This window comes from Hevea brasiliensis, chromosome 5, assembly GCF_030052815.1.
Source record: "Hevea brasiliensis isolate MT/VB/25A 57/8 chromosome 5, ASM3005281v1, whole genome shotgun sequence".
NCBI classification, from domain to species: Eukaryota; Viridiplantae; Streptophyta; class Magnoliopsida; order Malpighiales; family Euphorbiaceae; genus Hevea; species Hevea brasiliensis.
The window spans coordinates 113,229,464-113,255,757 of NC_079497.1; the positions used below are offsets into that span (position 1 = coordinate 113,229,464).

General features: G+C 30.2%; 2 protein-coding genes and 1 pseudogene across 2 annotated transcripts; all 3 read right to left on the reverse strand.

The window, feature by feature from the left end:
• Positions 1-3,348: 3,348 nt before the first annotated feature.
• LOC110662661 (thaumatin-like protein 1b) lies at positions 3,349-6,084 on the reverse strand. Its single transcript, XM_021821706.2, has 2 exons — positions 5,856-6,084; positions 3,349-4,069 (listed from the first exon to the last, which is right to left on the reverse strand). The coding sequence occupies exons 1-2, from the start codon at positions 5,914-5,916 to the stop codon at positions 3,417-3,419; spliced, it is 714 nt and encodes a 237-aa protein (XP_021677398.2). The 5' UTR covers positions 5,917-6,084; the 3' UTR covers positions 3,349-3,416.
• Positions 6,085-8,420: 2,336 nt separating this feature from the next.
• LOC110659469 (thaumatin-like protein 1) lies at positions 8,421-9,195 on the reverse strand (annotated as a pseudogene).
• Positions 9,196-11,624: 2,429 nt separating this feature from the next.
• Positions 11,625-12,594, reverse strand: LOC110662709 (thaumatin-like protein 1a). The gene is made up of 2 exons (XM_021821789.2): positions 12,546-12,594; positions 11,625-12,301 (listed from the first exon to the last, which is right to left on the reverse strand). Exons 1-2 carry the CDS (start codon positions 12,592-12,594, stop codon positions 11,625-11,627), a joined length of 726 nt encoding a protein of 241 aa, XP_021677481.2.
• Between the last annotated feature and the right edge of the window lie 13,700 nt (positions 12,595-26,294).

A 26,294-nucleotide genomic window follows, 5' to 3' on the forward strand; every position in this document is an offset into this window, starting at 1 on the left:
GTTTAAAATATTTTAATTTAAAATAAAAAAAATCGATATTAATAATAATAAAAATAAAAAATATATATATATATTGTAAAGACATAATAGGATTAGATCAAACTTATTTTACCATTTTAGTACAATTTTGATTCTTTATTAGCTAAATTGATGTACGAAATAAAAAAAATTAAAATTAATTTTATAAATATATTTTTCATATTTATTATATAATTTAATGTAATATATATATATATATATATATTATTGAATATAATAAATAAATTACATATTCTTTTATAATATATATTTTTAATTTGATGCACGTGCAAAGCGCAAAGAACATGTTTCAAAAACTAAGTATATGAAAAAATATGAACAAAATAATAAACAAATAAAAATATTCTTAATTTTTTATATTATTTATAAATTTATTTATTGATGAAAAAGTTAAATAATTAATAATCTCAACTAAATAAAATTTATAATTTAAATAAAACTTAATTATATATAATATTAAAAAATTCTTATACGTTCTCACGCATTTAAAATATTATTTTTATATTTTATATTTAGTTAATAACTTTAGAATTACGTTATTTATTTTTCTTTTTATAAATAATATTTTTATTAATATATTTTAAATAAAAATAAATATCACAATTTTGGCATACTTGATTACTAAATTTTGATTTAAATTAATTTCAACTTTCTTTTAATAATAAAATTATTATTAATGATTAATACTATTAAAATACTGTATATTTTTTTTGTTATAATTAATATAGGACAATATAATATAATTATACGGAAATAATATTATTATTTATATTTATTGCATTTTAATTGAAATAAAAAACAATAATATTAAAATAATGAAAAACATAAAAATATAAATTGAATGAAAATATTAAAATTGAAAGACTCAAATTTTATTTGTCAACTTTTATATAAGAAATTAAACTCTATTTTAATTGATATTATATATAGAGAGAGATATGAAATATTTCCAATATAGGTTTTCACCATTGATATCATAGATTAGCAAGAATGAGAGAGAAGAAATGTCAAAATCTCAATCAAGTTAGGTGCATTAAGGATAAAGAAGGAAAAGTGTTGGTGAAAGATGAGGACATTAAAGAAAGATGGACAAATTATTTTAATGATCTTTTTAATAATAGTCAAAATAGTAATAACGTGAATATAGACTACATAGCAATAGAAAAGAATGTGAATTACACTAAAATGATTAGATCATTAGAAGTAAATGAAGCATTTAAGAGAATGAAAGTGGATAAAACTTGTGGATTCGATGGAATAACAACTGAAGTGTGGAAGTGTTTGAAAGATATGAGAGTGACATAGTTAACTAAATTATTTAATAATATTCTAAATTCAAAAAAAATGTATGATGAATAGAGGAGAAGTATTTTAGTACATATTTTTAAAAATAAGAGAGACATACAGAGTTGCTCAAAGTATAGGGGAATTAAACTCATGAGCCATAGTATGAAGCTATGAGAGAGAGTTGTGGAACATCGACTACATCATGACACTTCTATATCTCCTAATTGATTTGGCTTTATGCCTGTTCGTTCAACTATGGAAGCGATCTTTCTCATTAAAAGCTTGATCGAAAAATATAGAGATGTGAAGAAAGATCTACACATGATTTTTATCAATTTGGAGAATACTTATGATAGTGTTTCAAGAGATGTCTTATGAAGAGTGTTAGAACAAAATAGAGTATCTATTAGGTACATACAAGTATTGAAATATATGTATGAAGGAGTAACTACTATTGTGCGCACAGTGGGAGGGGACACAAGAGATTTTCCTATCTCAGTTGGATTACACCAAGGTTCAGCTGTAAGCCCTTACCATTTTATATTAGTTTTTAGATAAATTGACGAAATATATACAAGAGAGTATCCCTCGATGCATGATATTTATGGATGATATAATTCTAATAGATGAGATGCAAGAAAGAATCAATAGAAAGTTAAAGCTTTGAAAAAGTACTATAGAGTCAAAGGGATTTAAGTTAAGTAGAGCGAAAACAGAATACATGCATTGCAAGTTCAGTGAAGGTCGAACTGGTGATAGGGAAGAAGTTAGTTTGGATGGATTGGTATTGTCCCAAAGTAATCACTTTAAATATCTCGGCTCAATCCTTCAAATAGATGGGGGATGTGAAGAGGATGTTAGTCATAGGATTAAAACCGAATGGTTGAAGTGGAGACATGCCACTGGAGTTTTATGTGATATCAATATTCCAATAAGTTGAAAGGAAAATTTTACTATACAGCCATACGACCGGCCATGTTATATGGTAGTGAGTATTGAACATTGAAGGAGCCGTATATGTCTAAGATAAGAGTTGCGAAGATGAGAATGTTAAGGTGGATGAGTGGCCATACTAGACTAGATAAAATCCGTAATGAGAGTATTAGAGAAAAGGTAGGAGTGATGCTAATTAAGGATAAGTTAAGAGAAGGGAGATTGAGGTGGTTTGGTCATGTGAAGCGTAGACATACGGAAACTCCAGTTAGACAAGTAGAACACATTATGTTAGATGATAGAAAGAAAAGAAGGGGTAGACCTAAACTGACCTGGAGGAGAGTAGTACAATATGACCTAAAAACATTACACATTTCAGAGGATTTAATCCAAAATCATTTAGAGTGGAGAAAGAGAATCCATATAGCCGACTCTAAATTTTTGGGATAAAAACTTAGTTGAGTTGAGTTATAGGTTTTCACCATTATAAATTAATATTTTAATTTAGATTTAAATATTAAGTTATTAATTTAATTTAATTTTGATTAAATTAATGTAATATAATATTCTATAAAAAGTCGTGTGAAATTCTTTTTTTTATTTTATGGTCAATTTATTAGACATCAAATTAATTTTAGTAAGTCTATCATATAATTAGATTTTTATCTTGTGTATATACTATGTTTTGCATTCCTTTTATAAGTATTTAGAGAATATATTTTAAATTTATTTTATTTTTAATATTTTGTTAACATATTTTATTTATTCGTTTTATAATAATATGATTATTTTTTTATCATTTTAAATAAATAAAATTTTAAATAATTATTTAATTTTAATTATAAAAAAATATAGTATAATTATTTATTTTGAAATAAAAATATTAAAAGTATTGATAATAATAAAATACATATATTAAAAGTGATTTATTACTTCAAATTAATTATTATCTATACTCAATCTATTATAAATTTAAAATATAAATGTGTGAGACCCATATATTTAATATATGAGTTTAACGATACATTTTATATTGATTATATAATAGATCGGATTTAAACAAAAAAATTTTTCGTTGTGATTCCCATGAGCGAATAAAATTGTAACATTTGATAGAATGATGAGTGATCACCAAATTGAAAAATAGCATGGAAAATTTATAACACAGGACAGAATGTTATATTGTAACTGGCAGCCCCACTACACTTGTAAAGTGGAGGATTATTGTCTCCGGGGTAGGTATGTGCTAAATTACACAATTGCTTGAAGAGTTTTGAGTATTCATTATCCTGGCAGAATTTCGGATCCTTTAATGCATCACATGCATTATAGCATCCAACATAGACTCCGTCTTTGTTTTTAGCCACCAGGGAAGCTGGACAAATATTGCTAATATCCTGAATGCAATCCACAGCAGGGCATGGTCCAGACCCAGCTCCAGTTAATGACCCGCCATTTGGTTGGATCCGAACTGCAATGTTGTGCCCATGGATCAAGCTCACTTCATATGATACCAAGTTCTGTTTGATATTGAAATTGAGCAGGGTAACCGGGTATATGGGTGGTGGACCCTGGCATTCTTCTGCACCCGACCCACAATCTCCAGTTTGGCAAGAGAAGTAACCCGTTGAATTGGTACTACATTTGGTTCGTACCCATATGCTTCCGGTCCATGGATCTGGCATGGAGAATATTTCCAGTGTGCCTGGTCCATTTTGGGGATCCAGATCACCGTCGGATGGGCTGGAGGCAAGCCACAAGGTTTCCAGACAATTATTCTCAAAATTGAAGGTTATATCAGAATTTCCCCCTATAAAAAAAAAAATACCCAAAAAGGTTATTAAAATACCAACACTATGTTTGGATTGGAGAAAAGAAAATAATAAGAAAGAAAATAAAATAAGGAGAAAAAATAAGCTAATATTTTTTTTACTATTTACTATTTAGATGTGAGAAAAATAAAAGTGAATGAAATAAAAATAAAAATATTTTATTTATTTGAAAAGAGGGAAGAAAATGTTTTACAAATTTATTTATAAATTTAAATTTTCTATGTATATTTTTTAAAAGAATTTTAGCAATTGTGATGAATATATACCATTTTTCTTACAACAATGAATAAAAAAAATTGAAATAACCAATCTGCTGTTAAGGGCGTGCATACGGTCGGTTTGATTCCGAACTGAACCAAACTGATAAAATTAAAAATTAAAAATAAAAAATTTTTAAAATCGAATCAAATCGATTAATAAGAGAAAATCAAACCGAATCAAACCGATAAATATTGATTTGATTCGGTTTTAAACAGATCAAATTAAAATTTATAAATTAATCATTTAATTTCCAACTGGGTTTGGTTTGGTTTTAAACTGATCAAACTTAAATCTTAAGGTTTGATTCGATTTTCTTTGATTTATTTGATATATATATTAATAATTTCGGTTCGGTTCATTTTTTTAATTTTTTATGAAAATAGCCGAACCGAATCGATTAACCGAAATTATTAAAATTATAAATCAAATCGAACCGATTAAATTTTAAAACTAAATCAATTAAACTGAATTAACTCAATTCAATTTAATTTTTCAATTTAAACCGAAAATTACTCTCTCCTATCTACTGTCATGTATATACAATTTTATAAATAAACAAAGAAAGTTATAAAATATTACATTAAGCATGTGAAGCGGAGGAGGAAGTTAAAACTTTTTCATTGATTGATTTTGTAAAAGCAAACTTTATGTATATTTAGAAGAAAAGAGGTTGACCTGGCGAAGGTATTTAACTAATGGGTCAATGTTTAGTAAGTAAGTCATTAAAAAATTAATTATATATATATATTAATTAAAAATTAATTAAATATAATCCTTAATAATATAAATAATAAAATTTTAATATTTATTAATTTACATTAATTATGTTTTATTCGATCAATTTAATGGCTAATTTATTTGATAGCTCTATAAAAATAAAGATAAAAAAACTATTCACAAGTTTCAAGAAATATAATAAGGTTAACAATGTAATTTGAGTATATACTATAAGGCTATGTTTGAATTGTATGAAAATAAGGGAGAGGAAAATTATGATGAAAAATAAAAATATTTTTGCTATTTAAAAAAATTAAAAAAAGGAAAATAAAAATAATAAATAACAAATAGGAATCGCTATTATTTTTTCTTTAATTAAAGAGAAAATAAATAATAAATAAATAAAATTACTTTATTTCCTCTAAAGAGAAAAATAATTTTTCCATCATTTCTATTCTCTTTCCTTATTTTCACTCCCTTTCTTTCCCCTCTAACAAAGTTTCCAAACAAGCTAACTTTCTTTTCTAATTTTGCTCATTTTTCTCTCGGATTTGGAGATAATAAGCCAGAGGGATTGGATTATAGCTTATATTTTCCTTCCTCTTGCTGCTATTTTACTTCTTGTATCCAAACAGGAGAGAGGAGCTTTCCTCTGCAATTGCCTATTCTCCTTTCTCATTTTGATTCCTCCCCTATTTTCCCCCAATCCAAACAAGCTTTGAAACTGAAACTCTAGCCTGATTAAAATAAAATAAAATAAAGACAGCAAAGGGAAGTATGATGAACCTGTAATAAGTATAACCAGCAAGAGAAGAAGAAGGAGGTTGCAGAAAAATTTGTGAGCCATTGATTCTTCTGCTTTGACTATGGGAGATGCTTTGTGGAATGAGAAGGTGAGCCTGAGATGGGTTATAATGAGGAGGAAGAGAACTTAAATTGGGAAAGAGATAAAATCAACCGTCTGGGTCCTATGGATTTTTGAAATCTGAATGCTGATTGTTTTTCATTTTTCTGGTCAGAATGTTTCAACTTTCAACTGGATTAAGTAATTAGTCAATTTTCACCTTTTTTTTTTTCTCCGTTTGTTCTATTAAAAATAATTTATACATGAAAAAAAATATTTTTCACAAAAATATTTTTCGTTAATTAATTGTAATGTTAGGTTAATGATATATATATATATGTTCACATTTTAATAAAATTTTTAAAATTTAGAAACGAAATATTACTTTTTCTTTTGAAAAATAAAAGTAATTTTTCTTAAAAATAACTTAATTTTTCTTTAATTAAAAAAATATTTTTTATTGACTAATTTTTCTAAGTACCTTCAAACATCAATATTTTTCGTAAAACAAATAGAGCCTTAATTTCCTTCAAATGTCAATTTATATATATATATATATATATATATATATATATATATATATATATATATTCACATTTTAATAAAATTTTCAAAATTTAGAAACGAAATATTACTTTTTCTTTTGAAAAATAAAAGTAATTTTTCTTAAAAATAATTTAATTTTTCTTTAATTAAAAAAATAGTTTTTATTGACTAATTTTTCTAAGTACCTTCAAACATCAATTTCAATATTTTTCGTAAAACAAATAGAGCCTTAATTTCCTTCAAATGTCAATTTTTTGTCTTCTAATTGCATTCAAATGTCATTTCGGCAGCATTCATGCACCATATTACATTTAACTCTCTAATAAAAATTATTTATAATTTATTTTTTTAATACCTTTTAAAAATAGGCAAATTATAATATCATATCAACTTTATATTCTGAACCTAAAGGCACAGCAAGTTGGTGTTTGACCAAATTGAATCCCGCTACCTTAAATATTTCAAAAAATTTGGAACCAAAATTCAAATGATAACTTTTATTTTCAAACTATCAAAGCTCGTTACTTTGCTTTCCTTTCATGTTCTTTACACTTTCTCGTTCTCCTGCCACTTGAGATTTAATTAAATTTATGGAGAATGTCATAATTCATCTATCAGGAAATTATTGCTTATATCTGATCAAATACAAAATTCAATATACAAATTCATACGTTTAATAGATGAATTCTATCATATATTTTATATTTTGAATCTATGCTAAACTGATCTAAGTAAGAAAAATTCTCATAGGCCGATCATAATTTGTTTTTGACCTAAAATCGAAATCAAATTAATAATTTTAGTTCAAAATTGATCAATATTAATTTTTTAAATTTATATATGTAATGAACGGTTGCTATGGTCATCAACGCCAATCATGGCATGCATGGATCATCGGATTGATTATTACTCTCATCATGGACAAAATGTGAGTCAAAACTCTTTCATAGTCATCAAAAGATGTAAAAATTGAAACCTGATAAGGGAATGGGTTCTAAAAAGGTCTGAATCAATTAGCTATAGGAACGGACATAATGTGAAAGTAGTTGAACATTATTTTTAATTTCTTGTCATTATATGCCAAAAGCAGAGCAGAGTATATGATTTATCCAATGATCTAAACACCACCACACACCAGCAAAACAACAAAGCAAAAAGAGGAAAAGGGTCAAGAGAAAGAACAAAAAACAGGCACCCATATCAATTTTTTTAATCATTATACAATTCATCAACGAATATATATATATATATATAGGATTTAACATCAATATTTTAAAAATTAATTATTTCTTTCCTTTTTAAAAACAATTTAACTGTCTCACAGTTTATGGTTACGCAGATATGCTAGATGCAAAATATATTATATAGTATTGTGCTCTAATTTTTAGAATCAAACGATTGTGGAAACTGACTCTACTATACGCACATCTTTATCAATCTTATGAATAATAAGTAAATACAAGACTGATAAAATAAAAATAAAAAATTGTTAGAGTCTAGTTAAGTTGTTAATGTTGTTGGGAGTTTTCATGTTGTAGCATATTTGACTCTTATAACTTTTCAAGTACTTGGAAGATTCTGGAAAATTCTGGAAGATACTTTATCGCATTCTGCAGTTGTCATTAGTGATCTGCATACTCCTTGAAATTGCTTAGAACCCCTTGAAACTATTATCAACTCCCTTCTTTTAAATAACCATTAAATAACTATCAAATATTTAATTATTAATTATCTCAAACCACATATTAATTAAATTAATGAAATAAAATTAATTAAATTAATTTCAAAAAAATTAATTTAATTAATTTCAAAAAAATTAATTTAATTAATTTTTAGGTTTAAAAATAATTAATAAATAAACTAATATTTTTGAGTAAGCATTATGTTTTTTTATGAAATTAATTAATTAAATCATCTTTATTTTTATTGCATGTGTAAAACATTAATACGCGCAAAAAGAATCATCGACAAAATGTGATAACGTAATTAGCTCCAGCACCACATGTAAACGTGCTAGTATTATCATCATAAGGATAACTGTAAGCCTGAGGACACTGATTCTTGAAAATCCTTGAATACTTCGTCGGTGGACACTTCTCCGGCGTACCATACTGGCCGCTACAACAATATTGAGGTTGATCAAATGTTAAGCAAGCACTCTTACAAGCAATGATCCCTCCACTGCCTCTTTCACAGCCAGTTCCGGAGGACAAATAGCATTGACATTCGCTCGGCAACCCGTGCACGTACCGCCGCCTTGTGGGCTTATTGAAAGCGGTAAGTAAAAGCCGTCAACAAGACTAACATCAAAGATATCTTTTCCACTGTTGGTGCTAGGGTGAACTCTGCAAGGGAGGCGGGTGGGATTGCACCTGCACCATTACATTGGACTTGGCCGGAGCCACAGTCTGCAGTGGCGCATTTGAACTTGTCAGAAGGGTCTGTTGTGCAACCAGATCGGGCCCAGAAGCGGCCACTCCATGGAGGCTGGACATCCAAGGTAAATGATGCTTTGCAGGCTAACTCGAAGTCAGTTGAGGACAACTGATTACCACTGCCTGTTAGGGTTACTGGCCATATAGGGTAAGGACAGTTGTTCATGAAGGTAAAAGTGGCCGCCTGAACATCTGCATGAAAATTGAAGAGATCTTCTATTAATTTTAAATTGAATATAGTAATTAATCCATTGATATTCAATTAGTATATATTCATGGATATGATGATTCAACCTTGCATGATAAAATGAACTAATAAAACTATATATAAATTAATTATTAAAATATAAATAATTCTAAGGGGAAAAAAAGATGAAGATTTTTTAGAAGAAAATAAGAGGAAGACGGCCAAGGAAACACCAAGAATCTCCATAATTAAGAATGCTTTGATTGCTTTCTGAAGTAATTTTTGAGTTGGATGTGCTGTTTGTAACTGTGAAGTTATATACAAGGCTAAACCCTCGAGCAAAAATTGGCAATAAAGGGCAATTAGGTTGGCAAAACAAAATGAACCGGCAAGTCCATTTAATTTCCAGATCATCATACCAATAGAATGTGGAAAGAGAAATTATATAATACACTAATTATTCCATATAAGATAGTTTACATAGAATGACAAATTAAAGATGAATAAAGATATATATCTAGTGGATCCAAAAAAATTATAACAACTAGATAATTATTTTATTTTTTTAAATTTCAATAACTATATTTATATTCTTGTCAATCTCTTATTGTTTTGCAATTTCATGTAAGATGCTATCACAGCTTTACCATATAATTTTTCTGTGGGAAGGGTAAAAGTATCTACATGTAAATAGTATGATTTAAATCCACTCTTTCGTGAAAAATAACTTCTTGTAAAATATTTTTCATAAAAATTAGAAAATATTTTTTATAATTTTTTTTTATTTGGTATAACATTCAAAATCAGTTGAAAAATATTTTATAATGTTTAGAAAAACAGTTGAAAAGTGAGGTTGGAGAAATAACTTTATATTTTAAAAATGGAAAGTCATTTTTCCTTATTTTAATGTTATTTTCCTTTGAGCAATAATTTATTTTTTAATTAAATTTTTAAAATTCAATATTAAAATATCTTTATATTTTATAAAATCAAACTCTTTAATCCTTTTATCAAAGAAAAAGTTAGTGAACTTATTTTAATCTTAAATATTTATATTATTTAGTCCCTAAAATTTAAATTATTTATACTATTTATTCTTGTAATTTTAATTATCTAACATTTAGTCCCTCTGTTCAAGACTAAAACTAGTTGATTAACATTTTCTTAGATGGAAATCCAACAAAAGAATTAAAAAGATTGATTTTTCAAAATATATGGACATTTTAATTGGGTTCTAAAATATAATAAGAACTAAATAGTTAATTTTAATAAATTATAAGGATCAAATAGTAATTTACCATTAATAAAATAGCCTACCTTTTGATATGTAGAATTGGTCTCGTATAATTATGAGAGATGGTGCATATACATCGAGTGCATTTAATAATTTCTCTTATACTTTTTTTACCGGTAATTAATGTCAAAATATAAATCATTTAAATATAAAAATTGTTGCTTTCATTATTTTTTTATTTTTTTGAATTTTTACAATAAAAATATTTTCAAATTGATTTGCATATTGAGATTTTTTTTTCTTGAAAGCATATTAAATGAGATAAAATCTTATATTTAAATTTTCTTCAAAAACAAAACCTTATTTTTTAATAAGTCTAAAAATACAGAAAATTTCAATAATCTCTACTCTAACAATATTATTTCACTCATTCAAATTAAAATAACACGAAAATTGCCTATCAAATTTGAAAAGAAATAAAAAAAAACAAACAACATGACGCACACCATAGATGCTTAATTAATTAATCCGAGTTCTAAAACAACATATAAATCATCTTCAATGAAACTCTCGTCAACTACGTACTGCACCCATGAGATAGATAAATAGAGCTCGTTGAAGTCATGAAAACACAGTAAGGTATCCGATCTCAAGAAAAAAACGAAAAAAAAGCAACACTACCCTTAAAAAAACTAAAGGAAATTAGAAGGAATCAAGAGAAATGAAGAAAATAAAACTTAAAAACAAGTAAAACGAAAGGTTGGAGGAGTCATGTATGGCCGATAAAACCCCTAGAGAAAACAATGAAAGTAAGTTTACAGAGAGAAATGAGCGGAAAAATTTTTCAGCGAGATGAAGAAACCTCTACAACTGAGGTCAATACCACCCTCTCCCACGGAAAAAATTCTTATCTATTTATTATAAACTTAAAATATAAATATATAAAATTTATATATTTAATAAATGAATTTCGCTATAAATTTATAAAAAAATTAGATAAATATATATGTATGAGAATAATTTTATAAAAAAGTCGATTGACTCCTCATTTTTATTATTACATTCGTCAATGCTTAAGAATAGAGTTTCTATAAATTATTTGCACCTATGGAGAAATTATTATACTTTTAAAAATGTATTGCTTAAAATAAGTTTTTTAACTGAGAGAGTGGCAACTCAATCTGATACTTTGCTGAATAAGTCAGACTAAGCAAAAATAAGTTGTTTTATTCTTTCCTAAATATTCATTCACATTTCTATTTTTCTTTATTTATATTATTTATTTCCTATATATACTATATGCACAACATTATGGGCAAAATGTGATAAGGTAATTAGCTCCAGCACCACATGTAAACGTGCTAGTTGAATCATCGTAAGCATAACTATAAGCCTGAGGACACTGGTTCTTGAAAATGATTGAATAATTCGTCGGTGGACACTTATCCGGTGTACCATACTGGTCGGTGCAACAATATTGCGATTGATCAAATGCTAAGCAAGCACTCTTGCAAGCAATGACACTCCCATCTGCCCCTTTCACGGCCAGTTCCGGAGGACAAACAGCGTTGATATTCCCTGGGCAACTCGTGCTCTTGCACGAAGCGTCGTCGCCTTGTGGGCTTATCGAAAGGGGTAAGTTAAAGCCGTCAACGACACTAACATCAAAGAAATCTTTTCCACTATTTGGTGCTAGAGTGAACTCTGCAAGGGAGGCAGGTGGGATTGCACCTGCACCATTACACTGGACTTGGCCGGAGCCGCAGTCTGCAGTGGCGCATTTGAACTTGCCAGAAGGGTCTGTGGTGCAACCAGACCGAGCCCAGAAGCGGCCACTCCATGGAGGCTGGACATCCAAGGTAAATGAGGCTTTGCTGGCTAACTCGAAGCCAGTTGAGGACAACTGATTACCGCTGCCTGTTAGGGTTCCTGGCCATATAGTGTAAGGACAGTTGTTCGTGAAGGTAAAAGTGGCTGCCTGAGCATCTGCATGCAAAATGAAGAAGAGATCTTCTGTTAATGTTAGATTGAATATAGTAATTAATCCATTGATATTCATGGATATGATAATTCAACCTTGCACAATAAAATGAACAAACAAAACTATATGTAAATTATTAAAATATGATATTAAAATGTAAATACTTGTACCTATCCAGAAAGGAAAAGATTATATTATAGAGAAAAGAAAAAGAAAATAATAAAAAAAAAGGATGAACTAGGTTTTTACTAGAGAAGAAGAGGACGGCCAAGGGAAGGCCAAATAAAATGATCTCCATAACTAAGAATGCTTTGATTGCTTTCTGAAATTATTTTTGCATTGGATGCATGTACTGTGTGTCACTATGAAGTAATGGGGTGTTATATGTAGGGCTAAGCCCTTGAGCAAAAATTGGCAATAAAGGGCAATTAGGTAAACTAAAATAAAATAACTGGCAAGTCCCTTAATTTCCAGATAATCATGGAACGTGGCTAGGGTAAATATTGCCAAAATGGAAAGTTACTAGTTACACCGGTCAGATTATAAACTTAAATTCCGATTATTTTGTGGAAAATAATTTATGTATAAAAAAATATTTTGAAGTAAATTATTTTTTGAAAAAATATTTTCTATAAAATTATCTTTTTATCATTTACTTGCAATATTAAATTAAAAATATGTGTTTAAGTTATATATATACAAATATGTTTTTTATATTTTAATAAAATTGTTAAAATCTGAAAAATAAACTCTTATTTTAAAAAGAAAAAATAATTTTCTTCAAAAATGTCTTAATTTTCCTTTAATCAGAAAATATTTTCTACTGTTTTATTTTTCAAAGTGTCCCAATGCTAAAAAGTAAGAAAAATATTTTTTTAAAAAATATTTCCTATAAAATAAACAGAACATAATATTAAATTTTGGTTATCATTAATTTTTTTATATTATGTTATGTTTCAAATAATGGTATCAAATTTTAACTAATAATTTTTGAGTCTTTAAATTTATATATATATATATATATATATATATATATATATATATATGATAAAATGATTAAGAAATTGTTGGATTATTTGTATCTGAATGTGGATTAGCATTAATTAATTGTTAGGTTTATTGAAAAATTAAATAATAATATTAAATAATAAGTTTAGTAATTGGTAATATCTAAATAATTGGGTCATGTGATTGGGCAAGTCTAAGCCCACTAAGGAAGAGGCCTCAACTCTCAATCTTCTATATATATATATATGATAACCCCATTTAACATCAGAAATAATTCATATAGAATTTGAAAGCTGTAGATATTGAGAGTTGTGAACTTACCATTTCGCTTTCGTTCTTCATTGTTTATAGAAAATCATAAATACAAGCGTATTTCCCGGTACACATATTCTCTAATCATGTAATCTATAACCATTTAATTTATTTCTAACAATTGGTATCAGAGCCATGATTATGGATTACATTTTTTTTTTTAATTTTATTGTTATATGGTTGAATATTAGTCTCGTCAAATAAATATTGAATTTGATTTCATGGTTTGATAAACAATTTTTTCTTTATATATATATTCTTGAGCCCTTTTGAGGATTTAAGTTTGCTGATTGTAAGTTCTAGTGGTTTGGCTGTAAATCCAGACGTCCTACTGTAAGGAATGTGTTAATTAAACTGTTTAAATCACGGATATAATTTGCAGAAATCAGTTTATTTCTAGCTATTCTACCTCCAAAACTGGAGAGAAGATAGTCAATAGTGAATAATTAATTTTTGAAGACTTTGAAAAAGTAATAGATAATTGGGAACTTCCTAAAGTCCAGAAAGATCAGATCTATAAACAAAACAAGTTTAACTGCCTTACCAAAACTGATTATAGCATCAAAACTAAAGAAAGAGATATTTCAAGCACAAAGCTTTTTGAAATTATTAAGCTTTTAACTTCTACCTCTTTGAACAAACACAAAGCCAAATGTTACAATTATGTCCATATAGGATTAGTTCAGGTGGGAATTAAGCCCTTGACTAAAGAAGGTCTAAACACTTCCATCTTAGCTGTTCTTAGGGATGCTTGCTTCTATGACTTCCAAGATTCTTTGCTTAGTTCTATTAAGTTTAGTCTCTGCACTAGTCTAGTTTCTTTTGAATATTATCCAAACTTAACTATTTTTTAAATGATAGAAATTTTCTTGATAGTCTTATTTTGCGGATCAAAACTCATAATTATAAAAGGCTTCCTGGATCTATTCCTGTCACTTTGATTTTTAAAGTTCATTACAAAGCCATGATGACTGCTTTTGCTTCTAAAGTTCTTATTCACAGTCAGAAAAGGAGAAACCCTCCTCCTCCAAACTGACCTTACCTGTGTCAATGCTGTCATTCCTAAAGCTATCAAATGGAATAAAGTCTCACTCCCTGAAGACTGGATCCTAGACGGAGCCACAAGACCACAACCATTGCCTCCACCTAGCCCAAATATCCAACTCAAAGAAATTGCCCAATACCCTGATGGGAAAGTAAAACTTTCTTTTGCTAGAAAACCCTCAACTTCCAGACACTCTTTTGATACTGCCTCTTCCTCTGGAACTATAGACGTAGGAAGAATCTCACAACTACCTATTGTTATCGACCTACTATTGACTAGAACACCCTCTATAGTAAACTAGCCAATAATCACAGAACACTTTACTTAGATCCCAGACCTGCTTAGACATTCAACTTCTGATATACTAAGAATAACTTCAATGCAAACTGCTGACTTTTCTACTACAATACCAAGACCTATCTATTCCACTCCTGAAGAACAACCCAGACCTACATCTCCAACTTTCTCCTCTGTAACTCAGAATATAGATGCTGAATTAAATGTTCTTCAAAAGAATTTTCAGATAAACAAAGCTTATCTTTAAAATGATTTTTATGCTCCTCATAATCATGAGAAAAAACTTTAGTTTTTCAAACATTTCATGAATCAAAGACTAGAAATCCAAGAAAGATTCTATGCATTCATTCACGAGCATTAAACACATATTTTCTTTTTTGATTGGTTTCAGATTTATGCTTTTGAAAATAATCTAGAATATCCTTTTACTTCTAAAACCTTAAACCCACTCTCTAAAACAACTTCCTGGCAAACTTCAAAAGGTGAATGGATTCAATCTGTCTACCCACCTCTCCTAGAACTTCAAATTGAATACTACAAAACCACTCTTACAACCTCCCCTTTCAAACTTAAAAGTGAGAAAAATACTAAAAGAGATCTTGAGAATATCATCCAGCAGAACAACTAGACCAATAGTCATCTTCATACTATTAGAAATCAGTTAAATGATTTTCAGAAGCAGATTCAGCACCCAACTACCATCAAAACTTCCGTGAAAACAAAAATGAAAGCTCCAGCCTTCAAGCCCTTTGAAGTTTCAAAGACTTCTCTGTCTAATCTCCAATAAAAGAACAAAGAAGAATTTCTTCAAGCTATTCAGGATTGCCTCAATCAACTTCCATCAACTTCTACAAAGCCCAATGTTGTCGTTCCAGACACTCCTGAAGTCTCTGTCAATGTAATGGAACAATCTTCCGATGAAGATAATGCTTTCCAAGAAGAAGCTTTTCTAGAAGTAAACAAAGATCATTGGTAGAATCCTCAATAACTTTACTATCCAAGAGCCACTGCTCCAGATATCAATCTGAAAAACAAATCGAGTGCTCTTTCCCAAAGTCACTATAATGCTTCTTCTGTCTATGAATGGAACATAGATGGAATGTCTGAATACAACATTCTCAACATCTTTCAGCAGATAACTATGGTCGCGAATGCCTATTGAACCCAAATAGGCACTACTGACAAAGCCATTGCAGAACTTCTTATAACAGCATTCTTAGGTTAACTTAAAGGATGGTGGGATTATTATCTCACTCCCTAGCAGAAACTTGAGATTCTAAAATCTGTTGAACTTGATGAAGATCAAGATCCAATACTTGATGAAAATGGCAGACCAATTTAAAATGCTATTGCCACTCTCATCTTAGCCTTGACTCTTCACTTTGTTGGAGATCCATTACATCTTAAAGACAAGAATGCTGAACTTCTTTCTAATCTTCGATGCAAGAAATTTAGTGACTTCAAATGGTATAAGGATTCTTTCTTTACCAGAGTTATGCTTCGAGAAAACTCCAACATACCATTTTGGAAGGAGAAATTCCTTGCTGGCCTCTTGCCTCTCCTTGGTGAAAAGGACAGAAATAAGATCAAGGAATAGAACAATGAAAGATTCCTTATGATCAGCTAACTTATGGAGAACTCATCAGCTTCACCCAGAAAGAAGGCTTAAAGATTTGTCAAGATCTTAAGCTATAGAAACAACTCAAATGGGAGCTCCATAAAACCAAGAAAGAACTTGGAATCTTCTACCAACAATTCAATATTTCCTACCAAAAGCTATCTTCCTCTTTAACCCCCAAACCTTGCACAGACTGCCAAACCAAAAGACATCGAAAGCACAAAAAATACTTCTCCAAACCTAAATCTCTTTACCATCAAGGCAGACATTCTAAAAGAAAATCATACACTAGAAAGCACTAAAAACCTTCTCAAAAGCCCCAAGACCCCAATTCCACTTCCAGAAGAGATGTTACTTGCTATAGATGTGGCAAGAAAGGCCATATTGCAAAATATTGCAAGTTCAACAAGAGAATCCATGAGCTCTAACTTAAAGAAGAAACTTTATATAAACTTGAAGCCCTTTTACTTGAGTCCTCTGATTCTGAAGATACTATTTCAATTTCTTCATAAGACAATCAAGCCCTCCAGCTTGATGAAGTCCTCTTCGAATCTTCTACTGCTGAAGAATCTTAAAATCAACTGAATATGCTTACCAAAGATCAAAGGTTTATACTTGATATTATTCAACACATTCAAGACCCTCAACTTCAGAAAGAATATCTCACTAAGCTTCAACAATCTTTTAAAGCATCATCTTCTAAAACCCCCTCTACTTTTGTGCCATCCAAAGCCAATACCCCATATGACCTCATAGCCATCTTACAGAAAGCCAAAACTTCTAAAACAAAAACCTCTGCTTCTACCATTCAAGAACTCCAAATTGAAATTAAAACCATCAAGTCTGAACTCAAGCAACTCCAAACCAAATAGAAGGAAGACTCTGCTGCCATCCAACTTCTTCTTAAGAAATTTTTCAAAGAAGAAGAAGAGGATGAACAAATGTTTGCTGGTTTTGCAACCATCGCAAGTGCACAGATCGCTAATAAGTAATAAACTGATGAGTATAGTATCGTTCCCACGAGGATCGTGTTGAGTACTAAAACTATAGTGATTTTAATTATCTAGACGATCGAATTGTAGAGAATTAGCAATTATAGCTAAATTAAAAGAAATAAAATCTAAATAATTAATTAAACTAAAATACCAATGGACGGGAACATTCTAGAGCTAGGGGTTCACACTTCAATCAATTATAAAATCAATCTAATTCATTCAATAATTGGGAGATTATTACTTTGATGAAAATTAATCCTAAGTTATCTTAAGTCCTCTCTCAAGCCATTCAAGGTGTATTTTAATTAACATAAACCCTACTTTCGTGGTGATTAAATTAATTAAAGCCCTTTAAGATCTTTGATTAATTTTGGAACTCCACAAAGGTCATCAGCCTATCTCTAGGTCAGATTTCCTAGGTTCAAAATCCCAATTTTCTGATATTAATCTTCACCTTTTAATCCTTCAATTAATATATGTAATCAATACTAAGTGGGTACCAACACATAGCATGTAATAAATTCACAAGAAATTAAATCAAAGAATAAAATACCCAATGTATTAAATAAAATCAAACCAGATCCATAATGAAATTGAGTGCTACACCCTAACCCTAGAATAAAGAACCTACTCACCCATGGTGAGCTTTACAATCAAGTTTATAAAAAGATAAAGAGAAGACATAAGAAGAAAATAGAGTGAAAGAACCCAAAAGGAGAGTTGCAGCCTTGGACTTTTGGAACTTCAGCTGAAAATCCCTTCTAGCAATCTTACAGATCTTGTTTTTCCCTTGCCTCCCTTGAGGTTGATGTGCCTCCTTGAATGTAAATCGGCTCTTGAATGTTAATTCTCCTCTTTGGATGTACATTCTCTCCTCCCCCTCAATTCCTGACTTGTTCTATTTATATCTGGTGTAAAAACCCTAATTTCAGAGTCTTATAAGCATTAAGAGTCCATTCGGGTTGAGTTGGAGCGAAAAAAAGTCGCATCAGAATTGCTGTCAGGGGACTTTACACAGGCCGTGTAGTGATACATGCCCTGTGTAAATTTCTGCCACTTCATTTTTCACGTTTTCTTCAGTCCAGAGAGTTACACTGGGTCCAAGAAGTTACACGGGGTAGGTTACAAGGCCCGTGTACTGCTTTTGGCCCTGTATTCTTCACGTTTTGACCTCCAGATCTCTTCCAAACTCATCTTTGATTCTAGAACCACATAAAAACACATGATAAAATATAAAAATAAATGAATTGAGTCGGATTAACATGCTTTCTAAAATAATAATGAAATCATATAAAAATAAACATAAAAGAATACTAAATGCTAACAAAATGCAATTGATGTTAACCTTAAATGTCTATATAATTTGATACAATCAACCCAAACTTGAAATTGAAACACCACAACTAGCCAATCTTCAAGATATTCTAGCTAATTTTCTTTCGATTTTAAAACAAGTCACTTCCCAAAAATATTTGATAAAGTAACTTTGAAAATTTCTTATGATTTTCGATTGGATACTATTGCTCTCTTTGATACAGGTGCTGACCTTAATTGTATCAAGGAAGGACTAATTTCAAAAAGATTTCGAGAAGCCACCACTAAAAGGCTCAAGGCCGCCAATAACTCTTATCTCAAAATTGATTCAAAAACTGATGCATACGTTTTGAACAATGGTTTGCAAATCAAAACTTCATTTTTACTTGTGCATAACATCTATCATACTGTCATACTTGGTACTCCATTCATAAATCTCATTACTCCTTATGCTATCAATTATGATCATATTTTTGCTAAACTCAAAGGAAAGATGTTTGGTTTCCCTTTCATTGAAAAGCTCCAAACTCGTAACTTGTATATTATCAAGGCCTGTTCTGTTTATGAAAATCAACTCAATTGTTTGATTCTATCAAAAGAAAAGGAACTTCAAAACTTAAAACAAACTATTTCAATCCAAAGGATTCAAAATCAACTTCAGCATTCTGTTTTAAAGAAAAAGATTTCTCTTCTTCACCAACAAATTGAAAACACTGTTTGTTCTGATCTTCCAAATGCTTTTTGAGAAAGAAAACAACATGTTGTTGACCTCCCATATGAATATGATTTTTATGAACCCCAAATTCCAACAAAAGTTCCCCCCATTCAAATGAATAAAGATCTTGAACTTCACTGTCGAAAAGAAATTGCTTATTTGATTTCAAAAGGTTTGATATGAAATCAGGATTTTGGCAAATTTAAATAGCTCCCAAAAATTGCTACAAAACTGCTTTCACTGTTCCATTTGGCCAGTATGAATGGAATGACGTGCCATTCGGTTTAAAAAATGCCCCATCTGAATTTTAATGCATCATGAATGACATTTTTAATTCATACTTTACATTCTACATCGTTTACATTGATGATGTCTTAATCTTTTCGTCTTCCACTGAGCAACATTTCAAGTAGTTAAAAACTTTTATCTCTATTGCCAAAAGAAATGGATTAGTAGTTTCTAAGTCCAAAGTTAGTCTTTATCATACTAGGATTAGGTTCTTAGGACACTATATTTCTAATGGCATAATCTCATCGATAGAAAGATCACTTGCTTTCACTGATAAATTTCCTGATAAAATTCTTGAAAAAACCCAGCTTCAAAGATTTTTAGGATGTTTAAACTATGTCTTAGATTTCTTTCCAAACTTGAACAGATTGCTTCAACCACTTCACAAAAGACTTAAGAAAAATCCAAAGCCCTAGACACAGGAACACACCTCCCTCGTTCAGAAAATCAAAGCCCAAATTAGAGAAATTCCTTGCTTACACTTAACCGACTCTAATGCTTTCAAAATTGTCGAAACAAATGCTTCTTAAGTCAGATATGGATGAATATTAAAATAAAAGAAAAAAGATAGAGAAGTTATAATTCAATATGTGTCTGGACACTGGGATAGTACTAAAAAATTATTCCACTATTAAAAAGGAAGTTTTGTCTATAGTTATATGCATTTCAAAGTTTCAAAGCGATTTACTCAATCAAAAATTCCTTTTGAGTATTTTTTATTTTGATATTAAATATATTAAAGGAGATATGAATTCTGTCACTGACTTCTTCACTCATGAATTTTTGCAGACCCCTCACCATGATTCCTAGAAAACTACTAGAAGATTCACTAAAGGAGAAAAAAGAATCAAAAGTAAAATCAACTTCCTCATCTAAACAAAAGCCTTCAAGCCAATCCCAAACTCTTGCTTTAACTCAACCAAAAGTCACTTCTCAAAACCCAATCGTTTCTTGGAATTCCTTATTCCAGAAAGAGATAGATCAACTATAAAACCCTTCCACTTCACAAGCTTCTAAAGCTCTAGAGAAACTTCCAAAGTCACAAGAAAGCCAACTATAGGAATGGTTAGTAAATCTTATTAACCATCCTGAGCTTTGTCAGGTTCTGAAAGGGTTCCTTCCTGAAAGGCCACATAAAGATATTATCATTGATATTTGTTTAAAAAATGAGGAAAAAGAGATTATTTTACATCAATCAAAACCTCTTTCTCAAACTATTTCCTAAACTATTTCAACTCAACAAACTGCTTCTCAAACTGATTTAACTTCAAAGCTTGTTTCTCTAATGAATTTAACTTTACAGCCTGAGGAACCAATTGTTTCTCAAAAAATTTCACAAAATTCTAGTTACTCTCTGCAATGGTTTGTCAAAGTATCTTTCTAAAGCATTTTAACTGTTGAAGATGGTTTTTATGATTCTAACGCTAGTTTGTGTGTAGCAAAGTTCTTCGGCTCTTAGCATTACAAACCTGAGGAACAATCTGAAGACCCAGCTTATTATTAAAGCATTTGGATTGAAACTGGCTTAGTCAAAATAAAACACCTCCCAGAAAAACTCTCCCTCTCTAAATTACTCAACTTGCACCATTATTAAAGTTATCCATCCAATGGATTGGGGACAAAATCTTTCACTTCCTAAAAAATTCCAAGCTAGATATGGGAAAAGCCTTCCTGCCAACCAAACTTTCACTTACTGGGATTGCCACTAAGCCTAGATGAATGCCTTTTTAATCCAAAACTCTAATTTAACTCATACCTGACTCTTCTTTTTTAACATTGTCTCTACTTTTTACTTTCCCAGATGGTTTACTTAATGGTGGGCATGGATGGGAGCCACACCTGAAATCTTACCTTCTGAAATTTATCAAGGGTATACCACTTTTAAAGCCAGATATGTCCCTCCACCAGAAGAAGACTTGTTTCACCCATTAACTCTTTTTGCTTCAAAGTTCTTTATTCCTTGTGTTCTCACTTGGGAATATAACTTTAAACCTAGACAACTTATTCAAGGCCCTATTTTGATTCGAAGATTTAAGGTCAAATGGTGGTCTAAGTTCCAGAAAACTGAAAAGGCCTCTTTAGCAACTGTGGAAAAATGGCTTCTAAAGCAGTCTGAGGACCGCTAAAAGCAACTTCCCTCTACTTCAACTTCAACTTTTCTTGCTCAAAATTCACATGCAAGCGCTCTACTTGCCCAAGCTAAAATAGAAGAAGAATATTTCACTATAATGAAGCAACTATTGTCAAGCAAGACAGATTCTTATGCAACTTCCAGTAAAACCAGCACCTCATCAGAAGCAGTCAGCCTTGGAAACGATAATGAAGATGACTATTTCAGCATTTTCTCCACTTTAAAGCACTCTTGAATTATCACATGAACACAGGAGTTTTCACTTTTGGTAGACTTCACTTATTTTCACTTTGACAAGGCTACAAAAAAGACATTTTTTAGCCGATTTTATTTAACTTCTCCACTTTCGGCCAAGCTTTTCCACTTCACATGGCTATAGAAAACTCCACTTTCGGCCAACTCTACCAACTTTTCACATGTGTAATAGTAACTTCCAATTATTGTACAAGACCCTCCCTCATCTATAAAAGGAGAGGTTCTGCCCCAAGCTTAGACATAATTTTTTCATAAGAGTTTTCCTTTACCAAGTTCTAGTTTTCTCCTCTCTCATTGGACATCCTTTCCCTTGTATTCTTACGCTTGTAACTTTAAATTCTATCTCTATATGTAAGTAACTTTCAAGTTTTAATCAAAGTCTTTTTCAAAAATTTTGCTCTTACTTCTTTATCTATCAATGGTCGGTCTACCACCCATATTTTATATTTAATTATTTCACTTTGATTGCTTAATTGTTTATCTATCAGTGGCTGGTTCTATCGCCCATATTTTATGTTTTAATTGATTTATATTTTTCCCTTTAATTTATCTGTTTTGTTACATATTGTTTATGCTTTAACAATATTTGTACTTTAATTGTTATTTTGCTTATCATTATTTTGCTTCATCATCATATTATCTATTGTTCTTTCTCTGTTTTCTTTAATTAATCTATCTCTATTGGATATCCCCTTTGATCCTGCATCACTTTGGTATCAGAGTTGCTTTAGCGCATATATATATATATATTGAATTTCAAAATTCACATGGTTATATGTTGGTTTTCGAAATAATATATAATATATTCGTATAGTGATTATGATTGAATATGATTGAATTTCATAACCCATATGAAACCTGCATACTATCACATATAATTAATTTAACAAAAGTCAAGAGCATAAAATATTTATAATTCTATTTGGCTATGTGTTTATTAATTATGGTAATATTATCTATTTATTAATAATTGTTGATTTTGTTGGACTAATAATGTTCAGGCATATTGAGAACATATTCATGAATAGTAACATTATTACTATGTTCATAATATAGTGTCCATGGAAATTCTGATTACGATAAACACTTTTATGATTATGAGCTTACCAATCGTGAGACTAGTCATAAAATTATTTTGTTAATTTGTTTAAAAATTTGTTCCATGGATTTCAAGACTAATTTGGATTATATTAATAGTGGATATGTCCATCGGTATAACACTATTAATATAATAAGTTATTGTTGGTTATAATGTTATTTATTAATTGTCTTTAATATTTTTTTTAATACCCTATCGGTATAAAAGTGTTAGATATATATATATATATATATATGATGAGTTCAATGAGTTTTCTTGATTTTATTGTAATCTGGGACCCTTAGACGGGATTATAATAAATAACAGTTTTATTCATAATTGCTTACTTAGCTGGATCTGAAAGAAAACTTTAGTTTTGTGATTATGTTATATACATAATTCATGTTTCCTCTATTGTTTTATTCCACCTGCTATTTTTATGCAATTATCTGTTGTGAAAACTCTAAATGGCTCCAATTTTAATGACTGAAAAGAGTCTCTGAGCATGTACCTAGCAATAGCCCGACTGTATTTAGCATTAAGGGTTGATGCACCTGCTGAACTTACTAATGAATCCACTATTGCTGAAAAGACTTATCATGAGAAGTGGTAAAATTCTAATAGGGTTTGCTTAATGGTGATGAAGTATACTATAGATAAGTCCATAAGACAAGTTATTCCTGATAAGGAGACTGCTAAGAAATTTTTGTAGGTTGTTGCTGAAAATTTTAAAAACTTTGACAAGGCTCAAAAGAGTCATTATCTTTCTTTGCTAGAGCACACCCAATATGATGGTGTCAGTGGTGTACGGGAACACATCATGACACTTATAAGTTATTTCAATAAGCTCAAGTCTTTTGATCTTGATTTAAGAGAAAATTTTCTGGTCTGGCACATTCTTGAATCTCTTTCACCCTAATTCAAAATTCTCAAGACTTCTTACAACTCCCAACAAGGGGAGTGGACAATTAATCAGTTGATAGCCATTGTGTGCCAAGAAGAGGAATCTATGAGGAAAGGGAATACTCCTTCTGTTAATTATGTTTTTAAAAGGTCTAATAGCAAGATTAATGAGAAATTTCAGAAGGATAAGAAACCTAAAGCTAAATTTGAGAATAAGAATGGTGGTAAGCATGATCATAATTTAATAGTTAAGAAGAAGCCCTTCAAAGGCAAGTGTAACTATTGCAAGAAGCTTGGCTATAAGTTAGAGGACTGTTTTAAGCTTAAGAAGAAGCATGAGAAGGAATGTAATAGTCTAGAACTTGCCCCTCTAGCTCTAGTATGTTTTGAATGAAATGTTATTGATGTTCCTTCAAATTCTTGGTGGTTGGATTCTAGCGCTACCATTCATGTTTCAAATTCCTTGCAGGGGATCAAAAACATAAGGAAGCCAAGTGAAAAAGGAGAAGTTTGTTTTAGGAGTAAATGGAGTTACAGTAGTAGAACTCATAGGGACTGTTTCTTTGAATTTATCTTCTGGACATGTGTTGGAATTAAATGATACTGTTTATGTTCCTTCTTCAAGGAGAAATTTAATTTCTAGTTCTATTTTAGATAAGTGTGGTTATGTGTTTCTTCAGGGCAATGGAAAAATTATTATTTATTTTAAATATGATATTGTTAGTTCCACTGTTTTATGCAATAATTTATATATGTTGGATTTAAATTCAGTTCCTTTTCAATCTGTTAATGTTCGTATCAATGTTGTTATTGGGCACAAACGTCAAAGAGTTAATGAGAACTCTTCAATATTATGGCACAGATGTTTGGGTCACATTTCTAGGGAAAGATTAGAAAGGATGGTTAAACAAGGTGTCTTACATAGTCTGAATTTCTCTGACTTTAATATATGTGTTGATTGCATTAAGAGAAAATTTCCTGCTAGAGCTAGAAACAAAGGGGCAATTAGGAGTGAAGATGTGTTGAATTTGATTCATACAGATATCTGTGGATCCATTTCTCCTGTTGCTATGGGAGGTTTTAAATACTACATCACTTTTATTTATGACTATTCTAGATATGATTGGATTGATCTTCTTTATGAGAAGTCTAGTTCCTTGGATGCCTTTAAAGCATTTAAGGCTACAGTTGAACTGAAAACTGGGAAGAAGATTAAATGTGTAAGGTCAGATAGGGGTGGTGAGTATTATGGTAGGTATACTGAAACTGGTAGAAATCCTAGTCCTTTTGCTTTGTGTTTACAAGAATGTGGGATTAAGGCACAGTACACCATGCCTGGGACTCCACAACAAAATAGAGTTGCAGAGAGGTGAAATCTTATTTTGATGGACATGGTGAGATGTATGCTTAGTCATTCTTCTTTACCATAATTTTTATGGGGTAATGCTTTGAAAACTGTTGTGTACATTCTTAATCAAGTTCCTAGTAGATTAGTGCATAAGACTCCCTATGAGTTAATGTTTGTTAAGAAGCCCAGTTTGAGACATTTTCATGTATGGGGTTGTAAGGTAGAGGTGAGGCCATATAACCCTCAGATCAAAAAGCTAGATGCTAAATATGTTAGTGGTTTCTTTACTGGCTATTATACAAGTTCTAGAGGTAGTAGATTTTACTGTTTAACTCGTTCTACGAGAGTGATTGAATCAGATCGTGCTGTTTATTTTGAGGATGAGATGGATAATGGGAGTCAAATACCTAGTGTTGTCAATCTTAGATATGAGACTGTTGTCTTTCCTGTGCCTTTGCTACCTTACTCAGTAGATTTTAATCCTCATATGGGAAATGATGAAGTTCAAAATCCTATTGATGTAAATTTAGAATCACTGGTTATAGATGCTGAGGGGCCTGATACAGTTGATGAAGTTATACCTTTGAGGAGATCTCAAAGGATTCGTAGACCAGCAATATCAGATGATTATATGGTCTATTTACAGGAACAGGAGTTTGATGGTGCTGATATTTTTGATTCTATTTCTTAT

Excerpts from the sequence above, each read along its gene's own strand:
- LOC110662661 (XM_021821706.2), bottom strand. The coding sequence starts at position 5,916 with ATGGCTCACAAATTTTTCTGCAACCTCCTTCTTCTTCTCTTGCTGGTT. Across the intron at positions 4,070-5,855 it reads GCTGGTTATACTTATTACAG|GGGGAAATTCTGATATAACC; the intron begins GTTCATCATACT and ends TTTTTTTTATAG.
- LOC110662709 (XM_021821789.2), bottom strand. The coding sequence starts at position 12,594 with ATGGAGATCATTTTATTTGGCCTTCCCTTGGCCGTCCTCTTCTTCTCT. Across the intron at positions 12,302-12,545 it reads GGCCGTCCTCTTCTTCTCTA|ATGCTCAGGCAGCCACTTTT; the intron begins GTAAAAACCTAG and ends TTTTGCATGCAG.